The 12,602-nt window shown below is 32.2% G+C and overlaps 1 protein-coding gene across 1 annotated transcript; it reads left to right on the top strand.

Moving 5' to 3' along the window:
- Positions 1–3,242: 3,242 nt before the first annotated feature.
- Positions 3,243–6,374, top strand: LOC108215193 (lysine histidine transporter-like 8). The gene is made up of 5 exons (XM_017387618.2): positions 3,243–3,839; positions 4,311–4,447; positions 4,631–5,061; positions 5,272–5,403; positions 5,703–6,374. Exons 1-5 carry the CDS (start codon positions 3,427–3,429, stop codon positions 6,186–6,188), a joined length of 1,599 nt encoding a protein of 532 aa, XP_017243107.1. The 5' UTR covers positions 3,243–3,426; the 3' UTR covers positions 6,189–6,374.
- The last annotated feature ends 6,228 nt before the right edge of the window (positions 6,375–12,602 follow it).

The following is a 12,602-nucleotide window of genomic DNA, read 5'->3' as shown; positions in this document are numbered from 1 at the left end:
CTATCTGTCTATGTGCACTAAAATTGTGACATACTTTGTGTTTATGAAAAATTCATTAGTGGTGTAAGCGCATAGGACTAAGGCCCAAGGTCATCCGCAGCGGGTGTGTGTTTGGTTCGGTTAATTGATAATTATATCAAATAATTGAAATAATTCGATTCGGTTAATCAAATTTTATATTTTGATTTAGTTTTTGATAGCAAAATTTATGAAATTCAGTTTTTTTGTTTTTCATAACCGCGGTTATCCGAAAAACCAAGTTAATAGCCGAATTTTTTATAAAATTATAAATTATTACTATTATTAAAATATAAACTATCTTTCTCTTACCTATGAATTATGATCAGACAGATAGGTACAGAACATGACCACAATTTCAATTCGATTCACCGTTAGCTACAACTACATTATCGCTTGTAACTCCATCAGTATCCATTTGATTCGATTCCAACCAGACACATATACTTTTCAAGTTGCACATTTTCTTTTCTTGCATCTCCATTTCCTTACACACACTGCACACACATAGTTGCATATATACAATATCTACATAAGTCCAGTTAAGTAGGTGCAACTGCAACCATGGCTAGGATAATTAAGGTGGTTTGTTCTTGCATGCATCATTCTCTTCTACGCATCTGTATCTGCTGTAAACTTAAATGTATAGATATGTGGACTTTAATATTCTAAATTCTGTATTCTGATTGTATTCTGATTGTAAACTTAAAGTGTCTGATTATTTCTTTTTCAATTTTTGCATTTTATCTTAATTAACTTTGGTTTTAAAATCCGGTTCTCGGTATAACCGAACTATTATTTCGATTTCAGTTAAAAATCGAATGTTTAGTTTTTGGTAGTGATTTTTTTTACTAATTCAGTTTCAGTTAATCGAAAAGGAATTCGGTTCGCTTATAACTAAAAGAAAATGCTTAGTGCACATAATTGTGTACAAAAATATGTACATAATGACATGTGGTGGGTTTTAATTGGAATGAGCCCCCTGCATTTACATCAACAACCCAATTAAAACCCACCACATCACTTGCCACATCATTATGTACAAAAATTCTGTACACAATTATGTGCACCTAGCACTACTCATAACTAAATCACTAAGTGTCTGAATGATATCAAAACCTAAAATGAGTGCATGTTCTTCAAATTGTTTAAGGAAATATTACTTCTAATTTCTCCATTACTCAAAGTTTTTTCCGTATACAAGGTTCGAATTTGGTGTATGATCTCAGACATACCGGAAGTTCTTTAAATATCATAAAATCCAGTGCTTAGAAACTCCGTGTGACCGGCTTAAAGAAAATCCAGAAACTTCCATAAAATTTTATATTAATCATTCATGGACAGGTAAAGAAAGTAATAAAAATCTACCAAAATGAATTTTCGAGTAAGTGGGAGTTTGGTTCTTTCTAATACCTTTAACTTGAGATCCGATAATAACCATCAAGTTTTTGAACTTTCAAATTAATCTATCGTATATTGGTGTAGTATTTGAACTTGTACGTCTCGATAACTCTGGTCGATTTCGCTACTTGAGCCTACCAAGTTCATAATTGGCAACCAGGCGCATGTGAAACAACACAAAGCAGAAACAAGTAATGAAACACATGAATATCGTTGTTCAGACTTGAGCATCTTCATCTTTTGCTTCCTTTTACGACATCGCTCGCATACCACGTACTATATCACCGATTATGATGGAAATAAAAAGCATACGGACAGTAATAAACGGACAATTATTCGTATATTACCTAAGCTAAGAAGGAGCCTTCCCAGCGAATACACACTCATTAGTCGTCACTAACATTTTATGCACGTCCTTTTCATCTTTAAATATTAGAGTGTAATCTTTAGTCTACACCTAATACATTATTTAAAGTTAATGAGTGATGTCATCCATAAATTCGGCAAAAATATATGGTCAAATATGATAGACTATAACTATATATGAACAATGCCGCCCAAGAAATAAAATTATGTATAATCTTAAGATTACTATACTCTTTAAACTGTATACCGGTGATCATTTACTCTCTCTTTTTCGATTAACCTTTTTTTACCTGCACAATATTTTAAGATGCTAAAGAAGAGCATCCAAACATTATTATATTTTACAAATCAGTTAAAAATTAGAATATAAATAAACTATAATTAATCAATTATCTGTAAATCACCCCTCTATTTGTTATTCCAGAATATGAACGGTATAAAAAAACAATATACACAATTTATACATTATACATAAAGACAATTTACGATCCGAAATTTGAAATTGCTTCATAGAAATATATATATCGTATGCAGTATTATTTTAAGCTCGGCCGTAAAGTTTTTTTTTTCCGGGAAGCTCACCGTAAAGTTAATCATGCATGTATATATATTCCTAGAGTCTAGAGACAGCACAAAGTTAAAAATGAGGGCGTGTGTCCTCGTATTTGTATATATATAAGATTAGGTTAAGAATCAAACGGTTTCTAATAAAAATTAATTGATACGTTATAATGCTATATACGGCAAATATTGTAGTTTATCATTTAGTTTGGAAGACTAGTGAGAGCAGTTGGGCCAAATAAACAATGCTCTACTTTCAAACCTTGGCATGCATCACGTACTCATCATGTGGCACAGGTAAACGCATAACACTCATTTACGGAGGTCTAGTTAATGTTTTTATTTGTCAAAAGTAAAATTCCAGGAAAATGTGAAAGCTGCTAGGCGCCTGAGTGGAGGAAGCTTAAATTATGGTTTTGATAAAAGATCTATAGTCCAAAAATGTAATTTTTGAAAAATAAATGTTACAAATGATATTTTTCATTGTGGGACAAATTTGTCACGAAAGAATATCAATCAGAGTTGCCCTGAAAAACTTAAACAACAACCGTAAAATGTATGGAAATTTGTCATGAAAGAATGCCAATCACCGAAATGGCTCCGAAAGACTTGAAGCACGACCAACAGGTGCACATACCTAAAAGTCTCGAAACGTAAGCTTACAAAAGATCTACTCCATTCGGATCGAAGAAGAAAGACTGCGGTTTGTGGAACAGCACAGTCAAGTTGTCAACTGTATTTTCAAACAAACATAAGAGCACTAACACAAAATTTTAATCTAGAAACATGCCCCCCTCATTTTCACACAATGCCACTTAGATTGACTAATGCTCCAAGTCCATTCTTATCACTATTCCCCTGATAATATCTGTCACTACTTCACTATAAGTAGGAGCATTTCAGTAGAAGATTACAAGTCCTCTGCACTGTAATAAAAAAACTATGTGCAGGTAACATCATAGCTCACTCTTCATAAATTTATAAAGCATTCATAATACAACCATACACAGAGCTTCTTATTAGTTGTTAGCAACTTGCACTTAGTTAACTGCTTGATCACTAAAAATTCGGATCAGCAAAATGGGTCATGAGGTTGATTTGGAGTTGAGCACCAGTACTGGTGTGACCCCGGAAGTGAAATCAGAAGCCTCGACTCCCGGGGTCTCAGCGCCTAGGACCCCGAAACGAAAGGCACCAGCTCCTATATCCATACCTTCGCCATACATAATATCGGCTCCAGCTTCACAAGCGCAGACTCCCAGCGCCAGGGGAGCCCGGACACCGAGGTTCTTGACGACTCCAAGGTTCCTGACTCCTTTAGGGAGCCCGATTAGGAAGGCTCTTAACTTTGTAAAACTCGACCCTAAAGACGCTTGGCTCCCCATTACTCAGTCACGAAATGGAAATGCTTATTATGCTGCTTTTCATACTCTGTCTTCTGGTATCGGAATCCAAGCCCTCGTGCTCCCTGTCGCCTTCACATATCTTGGCTGGTAAGTAGCACAACTTCGTTACAGATTTCCAGCTTGTGTATCTGATTAATCATTCTATCCGTTTAAAATTTACTTTCGAAAAGAAAAATCAAATTAGTTGTCCACTTCAACTTTCAACGTAGTTTAGTTCATTATTTGTGTTTTCAGGATCAACTCTAGATCAATTTTTTGTAATTTGTGTTTTCAAGATCAACTAAATTCCACTCCTAGTTGGTAATACAATAAATAGGACTACAGGCAGCGATTCAAGTGAGAACATTTTGGTTGTGAGAACAGTTGCTCTGCACTTTTCAAAAAGTGCTGAACACTGTTTTGCAGTTATTTTATTTTTTTAATGTTGTCTTGTTCTGCAGCAGAATAATAGTGTTCTCACACTAAAACGTGTTCTCCATAGAGCGCGACCCTAGGATTATAATTGAAATTAATCTGAGGACAATTAGTAAACAAAATACGTCTCCTGTTTGATTTCAGGACATGGGCAATCATACTATTGACACTAGCGTTTGTGTGGCAACTTTACACCCTATACCTGTTGGTGCAACTCCATGAAGACTTCGAAAAAGAAGTACGCTACAGCCGGTATATGCAGCTGGCAAACGCAGCTTTCGGTAATAATATTACCTCTAAAAAAATTAAACACTTTGATTATGGTGGTAGCAATTCTAGTAACATACAGTTCTGTCTAATTGTACGATTTCAAAATGAACTGTCTGCAGTGGTCTGTGTTCTGTTTATACTCATAGTATTTTATTTTTTTTTAATTAACAAGGAATATATAAATGGATGATCAGGTGAAAAGTTGAGCAAAGTTATAGCCCTATTTCCAATTGGTTACCTGTCCATGGGAACATGTACGACGCTTATCATGATAGGAGGATCATCATGCGAGAGATTTTTCCAGATTGTTTGCAATCCCATGACATGTAGCACGACGCCGCTGACTAGTGCAGAATGGTACTTGGTTTTCACAAGTGCTGCAGTCATTCTTTCTCAGCTCCCAAACTTGAACTCTATTGCGGGTATTTCTCTTGTGGGTGCCATCACTGCCGTAGGTTACTGTACCATGATCTGGATTACCTCTGTTGCCGAGGGCAGAATACATGGAGTGTCATACAATCCCACGCTCTCTGGCTCCAAGATTCAGAAGATTTTTGACATCCTTAATGCTGTTGGGATTATTGCTTTTGCATTCAGAGGTCACAACCTTGTTCTTGAAATTCAGGTACAGATATAATCTCTTTACTAGATTTAATCATGAGATTAGGGAATCTGAGATAACTTCCTCAAATATTAAATAAAATTTTGTGTTTTGATAGGTACAATATTTTTTGTTTAGAAAATGTGCCCTGTACCAGAATCATTGACTGATAGTACTCCATATATGTATTGCTTAATTAAAATTATCAGTAAATAATAACAGAAATTGTTGCAGGCCACAATGCCTTCAAGTGAGAAGCAACCTTCACGAGTGCCTATGTGGAAAGGAGTCAAGGTCTCCTACGCGATCATACTAATGTGCTTATTCCCTCTTGCAATAGGTGGTTATTGGACATATGGCCAGATGGTAAGTTCATTTTAATTTTCTCAAACACAAAATCAAACAGGACGGTCCTGAGATTTACGAGACTCTAGTCAAAATCAGTTTTTGGGACCCTAATTTATGGACAGCATATTTCATACAAAATTATATAAATAATTTAAAAATTTTGGGTCCTCAAGTGTCAGAGGACCTAGACACAAGTTTTGTCCGCCTATAATCATGACTACCCTGTAATCAAAAAACTTTCCAACCATAAAATGGGACTTTTTTTTTTCCATGTCTGGCTAACACATTTTCACATTTTTGTATATTTTGATCACTAGATTCCGGCAAACGGTGGGATCCTGACAGCTTTATACTTGTTCCACGGACAAGACACCGCAAAAGGCTTGATAGGACTTATAAACATGTTCGTGATAATCAACGGATTGAGCACATTTCAAATATACGCCATGCCAATGTTCGATGACATGGAATCAACATACGTAAGTAGGATGAAGAAACCTTGTCCCTGGTGGCTCCGAGTCATTCTCCGAACATTATTCGGATACTTCTGTTTCTTTGTAGCCGTGGCAATGCCGTTTCAAGGAAGCTTTTCGGGTCTGATTGGCGGGATATACTTGCCCGTGACATTGGCTTATCCATGTTTCATGTGGCTCATTATCAAGAAACCCAAGGTTTATTCTTCAGTTTGGTGGCTAAACTGGATTCTAGGTGTCCTCGGAGTGTGTGTAAGTGTGTTACTAGTTGCTGCGGGGGCTTATGTTGTGATTCACACTGGTGTCGAAGGGAGCTTCTTTAAACCTTAATAACTAGTCAAGCTGGCTCAAGTACGTCTTGAGTAGTTGAGTGTATTTGCATGTTTGGTATGTATGTTTTGTCTGTGATTGTGTAGTTTTGTAATGGCTCTCGGCTGGGATTTTTATCTGGATAATTTGGGCTTACGAAGACGTAGCTTTTTATTCACAAATGGAATAAAAATGTGTTCAAGTGTCTTGAGTTGGGCTTCTAACAAATATAACTACAATGCAATACTGCATTCATAATATTCTTTTCATAGTCAGTTGTCACCAAATGTTAAATTATACTCCCTCTCTTCATGTTTTAGACACGGAAACTAAAAAATTTAGTTATGATCATCTAATTTTCTGTTTAATAATAATCATTAATTATACTGTTATGAAATGACTTTTGTATTATTAGGATTTTATAATTAGTATGATACTATTATGAAAAAACTTCTATATTAATTATGATTTTATAATTAAATACTTTAATTTTAGTTAGGATTTTATGATTATTATTGTACTATTGCGAAAAGATTTCTATATTGGTTAGAATTTTTTAATATATCAGCTATTCCATCAACATAGTTAAATCACTAATAAAATTATTCGTTTTAGTAATCATTATATTATAATATAATAAGACTTTCGCTAATAAAATTATTTGTTTTGATAATCATTATATATTATTATGAAAAGACTTTCATATTGATTATCCTTTTATCATTATCAACAAACTATTGTAAAAAGACTCCCATTTTGATAAGGATTCTTATAATTAAATACTTTAATATCGATTAGGATTTTATAATATTTTTTTTAACGTAGTAACCCGCAGCCGCTACCCTTCGGGTGCGCACCAGGTAAACCCACGAGCTCACGCAAAAGTATGCAAACTACTTCAATATTGATTAGGACTTTATGATTATTATTGTAATATTATGAAGAGACTTCTATATTGGTTACGAGGCTCACATCATTTATTGATAGATGAATTAGCTAGCGGCAAAGAGGTTTCGGGTGTTTTGACATTCTGCTCTGACGCAACGGCTCACATCATTCATGGACAGAAGCATTCCCGACAGAGGTAAGTCCCATGTATTCGAAATCATGGGCCAAGGTACAGTCCATTTATATTTCACACAAAATTATGTCTTGCACTAAGGCGGGGTTCTCACGGAAACAGTATCCTTACTCTAAATGAGTAGACGCATAGTCTGCGTACATTTTACCCTCCACAGTCCACATACCCTGCTCTAAGCGAGATTGTTTGGTTTTGTCTGGTTTTTATTGGTTAGAATTTCGTATTTTTAGAACTATGTCATCAACAGGGTTAAATAGTTAACAAAATTATTCATTTTAATTTTTAAAACTCAAATAATTTAATGTATGGAACAACTCTTAAAAATCCTATCATACTTCAAAATTCAAATAAATAAGGAGTTCATATTGATAGTAATAGTCAAATCCATATTATCCATATCTATACTTTTTATTAATAAACAAAATTCATTTTTAGTAGAACATCATTAGAATTATCAAATATTAAAGTAATAAAATTTGATTATCATCATATAAATTTTTTATATAATAAGAATTATTGATATACAACTATGAAAAGACTTTCATGTGGATCAAGAATTTTTTTTTAATATAATAATTATCTCATCAACAGTAGTTAACAAAATTATACATCTTAGATTTTAAAATTCAAACAATTTAATTCGTAAAACAACTCGAATTTGATTATCATCGTATATTTTTTAACTTAATAATAATTATAATAATAATTATTAATATGCTGTTATAGATTTTGTAATGTAATGATCATCTTAACAATAGAATTACATTATCATCAAAATTATTCTTTTTAATCTCTAAAACTCAAATAATCTGACTTACGAGATAACTCAATGAAATTTTGATCATGTTACTGAATTCAAATAAACAAGACTCCATATTAGTATCAAAGTATTAAAATTGTTTATAATCATGTATTTTTTTAGTTATCGGTATCAAAATACTAAAAATTTGATTATTAAAGCACTATATTGATACGGTCATCCCCATCCGAGCATAACGTTTTATAAGTTCGATAAATTTTATTTAAATATATCATGATTTGTCTGTTAACTTTTAGCTAATTGTGGTGGAGATGCTCCTAATCTTTAAAATGAATTGGCATATTAATATAGTAGTGAGATAAGATATTTTAATAATAATAAAAATCATTTCTCATTTAATGTCCAAATTTTCCTTTTGAGAGAATATAATACCCAGAATTTGGTGGCAATAATTAAAGATGTACTGTGTTGTCAATTGTTATTTATGTGCCTGCCGGGACGGGGAAATGCAACTAGTAGATGAGTGGGTGTCCCGTCGGCCGTCAGTGACTCGAAACAAGTTGAACGTTGGTGTATAGTGACTCACATTCACACATCAGAGCCCAAAACTAATTGGCCCAAAAGTTATTGTGAAATCCAGTACGCATGGGTGATGGGCCTCTACTTTCGATTGTGACGTGACCACAAGAATAAAAGTTGCTGGCATAATCGCTGTAAATGAGTTGATACACTCGATAATCGCTCGGTGTTCGATTCGGAAAAAACTCGGTTCGAGCTCAGCTCGATTCATAAACGAGTCGATCTTGAGCACAATTTTGAAGTTCGTTTTATAAACGAGCTGAACTTGAGCACAGTAGAGTTCGATTCGATAGTTCACGAACAAGTTCGAATTATGAGTTCGTGAACTCGGACTGTGAACTTGACTCGTGAGCATGACTCGTGAGCGTAGTTATTATGAATTTATGATTCTTTTGAGCATAAATTAAAATATTATTAGAATTTTAATTTATTTTTTTAGTTAAATTAAATAACAAACAAACTCGTAATAAATTTATGAGCATAAGTTAACTCGTTAGCAAAGTTTGTTAAACAAGCTCGTAAACAAAATTAATGAGCGGTTGGTGAGCAAAAATTCGTGAGACATGTTCGTGAGCGTAAGTTAATGAGCGGTTTGTGAGCAAAAGCTCGCGAGACAGCTCGTGAGACATGTTCCTCAGCTGTTCGCGAACCGTTCGTGAACAGAGTTAGTCCTTAATGAGTCCATCCTCAAACAATATTTTTGGCTCGAGCTTGAGTTCGCTAATTTTTTTTAACAAACGATACACGAGCACTCTAGATTTGGGCTCCGCTTGGCTCGGCTCATTTACACCCCTAGCTGGTATGCTCCAGCTCCTTGTGAACTGAATTTGTATTTTAATTGGAGTTAATTGGAGAAAATATTTAAAATATCTATTTTTTAATTATTTTATTTTAACAATTAAAACTAAAATCTAATCCATATAAGAATCTAAATTAATCTTATTTAATCCTATTATCACATTCCTTCTTTTTTTTTCAAAATAAAATATATTAAAAGTTTTTGTTTCCTTTCATTAAAGTGAACATAACTTTAAAATTTAATTTCAATAATGAATAGTAAAATTATTAGGATTACGACTTGCAAGGTTAAACCGGATGTTGGTTGCGGGAAATATACGTGCGTGCGTGTGTGTTTTTTTAAAATAAATTTATAAATAATTATCAAATAGTAGGAGAAAACTCATTCTCTAATAAATCAGAAGTTTAAGATTAATATAATCCAACACTTATAAAAAATAAACCGATAATAATATGAGTGTATTGGATTGGGATTTTAAAATAATTTTTTCCATTCATGAAATCTGAGAGTATTCAATTGAGATTGTTTAAAATCCATTAAAATCTTGAGACATTCAATTGTGATTTTAAATTATACTACAAAATCTGGTGGTATTCAATTAGGATTTAAAATTATTCTTTAAAATCTGCTGATATTCAGGATTGTTTAAAATCCATTATGGTATTCAAATGTGGATTTTTTTTTGCATTTCATAAAATGATAGATTTTGTGAGATTTCTTGATGAATTTTAAGTTTTTTGAAATCTCATCAAAATCCATGAGATTTTGAAGTATTGTGCTTAAATCCTAAAGAATTTATACAAATTCTATTATCAGGAATCCACATAAAATCAAAATCACATACAATTTAAATCCATACATAAAAACAATGTATTAAAATCCAAATCGAATACAACCCCTTAAATTTCATATCAATTCTAGTTATTAATTATGAAAATCCATAACTTCTCTTTTTATAATATCTGCAAATATAGTAGATTGCATCTGAATTGCAAACTCGCTATGAAATTAATATCCTAACATTTTCTTTTATAACTAGCATGGCAATTTTTTTCATATATAAAAACTAGCCACGTTTGTACATTTAAAAAGGGATACTCCCTCTGGTCCCTTATTTTTCTATAGTTTTTTTTATACCCTCTCTCATTTATTTATAGTATTTTTAATTATTTTTTTTTGAAACGGAGTATTTTTAATTACTTGACATGTATTCTAAGACACATATAAAATATAGTTGCATAACTTAATTTTAAAAACAATTTTTATAAAAATTTAAATTTAAATATCAAATTTTTATTCAAAAAAGTTATAATAACTAATCAAAATATATCTTATAAAAATATTAAACTGGTCGAGCACCATCCTCTAATATAAACAGGAGGGAGGGAGTATGTCGGAGATAATCTCCCGGTTTTAATAGCAAACATTGTTTGCATGGTGCGCTAGCAGTTACTTCACGCATGGAAACTCGATTCGTCCAACTGTTAACAACTTTTTCATCGCTGGGTGTCTATTTATTTTAAAATTTCATGTTTCGTACAGCTCCTCCGTGTTAACAGGGTCTCAGTTATCGCCCAGCCTTTTGCATACCTTGAACTTGTTTTTATTTTTTAAAGCTGGAATAGATCATGAAGCGTCAGAACTCTGAAGATATATTTTTTTTTTTTTATGGCTTATAACTTTACAAATAAGTATCTGTTCTACGAAACTCTCGGGGTGAGACAGGGTCGAACCCAAAACCTGGGACGACAGAGGATAAGATGAAGACATTGATATATAGACATTGATATATATTAATATAAATATTACTTTTACCGTAGTACTTTGACCAGAAAGGACAATGAAAACTTCATTCGTATTGCTCTGGTTGAAAATTGCAAACAAACACGTTTCCTTTCATGTATTTTGTTCTAGGTTTGTTTGTTTTTTAACAATTCTACATGTTTTAAAGTTCAAAATTTCGAATAACTGTATAATAATAATTTATTGAATCGGGGGTTTGAATAAATATTGGACTCAATTAAAAGTAATATTTAATGTTGTTTAATATAGAGTTTTTACTAATTTTCATCTTATTTTAGTGGAATCGTAACATCTTAATTTTACAACAAATTATGGTCAAAAAATCTCTGCTTCAAATAGGTTTAGGAAGGTGGACGGGTTTTGCATTTTCCCATTTGTTTTCTTCATCTTAAAGATGAATTTATATGATCCCTTTCTTGTAGACATCAAAAAATATTTGAATCATACTGTAACACTTCATTCCCACCTAACACTTTAGCTCTATAAGTACTACTACCAATTACATCAATAAATCATTATCTTTGGGAGCATGTGATGGGCATGTGGTGGGTTTATGGATTACCCAAATTGTTAACCAGTATATTTCGACTTAATTTCGGATTTGGAATTCGAGACTTGACCTGATTTTCGGAAAAAGACTCGCGATTTGATCCAGGTTGTCACACATATAATTTTGTTTCTATACTTTTAAAATTGTATAGTATAAATGTTCGTTGTTAGTGAAATTCAAATGTTGGATTTTTGATTGAAATTATTTTTGTTTAGAGTTTTTGTTTCTATACTTTTATTAGGAGATTCTAATTATTTTAGTTTCTTTATATCAATATAAAATTGATTATAACAATAGACAACATCTTAGATATATTCAAGAATCTTAAATCTTTTACAAATAAAATATTACAAAATACTATTTTTGTATTTATACTTGTAATGTCCGTCCATGAAATTATATGACTTTTAAAGTTTAACAGCAATATTTTTTATTAAATATACTTTGTTAGATATTATATTTTTTAGGATTTTCTTGTTACAAAATATACATCATCCGCGAAATTTTGACCCGGCAAAATTTATGTTGATGATAAATAATATAATATGTAATCCGTGGGTGAGACATAGCAACAATGTATACACTACTCTTTCATCATTAATAATATACGTTTATTTCAATTTTTTAAAAGTGGCCAATTTTTAATTAAATATTACAAATATTTATTTATTATAAATATATTATTTAGTGATATAATTTTTTATATTCATAATTAAACAATATATATGTTTTAATTAAATTATAATCAATTTGAAGAAATATAGATTTTAGTCAAACTATACCGTCCAACAGTTATCACACGAATCAATGAGTCTAGTATCCTGCGTCCTGCCGGCAGGCCCGGCACCCATGACCCATCTACC

The sequence above is a fragment of the Daucus carota genome, chromosome 1, assembly GCF_001625215.2.
Source record: "Daucus carota subsp. sativus chromosome 1, DH1 v3.0, whole genome shotgun sequence".
Classification (NCBI taxonomy): domain Eukaryota; kingdom Viridiplantae; phylum Streptophyta; class Magnoliopsida; order Apiales; family Apiaceae; genus Daucus; species Daucus carota.
Note: the sequence above shows the minus strand (reverse complement) of the source record. Positions and strands in the feature narration are given on the sequence as shown.

Excerpts from the sequence above, each read along its gene's own strand:
- LOC108215193 (XM_017387618.2), top strand. The coding sequence starts at position 3,427 with ATGGGTCATGAGGTTGATTTGGAGTTGAGCACCAGTACTGGTGTGACC. Across the intron at positions 5,062-5,271 it reads ACCTTGTTCTTGAAATTCAG|GCCACAATGCCTTCAAGTGA; the intron begins GTACAGATATAA and ends AAATTGTTGCAG. Across the intron at positions 5,404-5,702 it reads ATTGGACATATGGCCAGATG|ATTCCGGCAAACGGTGGGAT; the intron begins GTAAGTTCATTT and ends TTTGATCACTAG.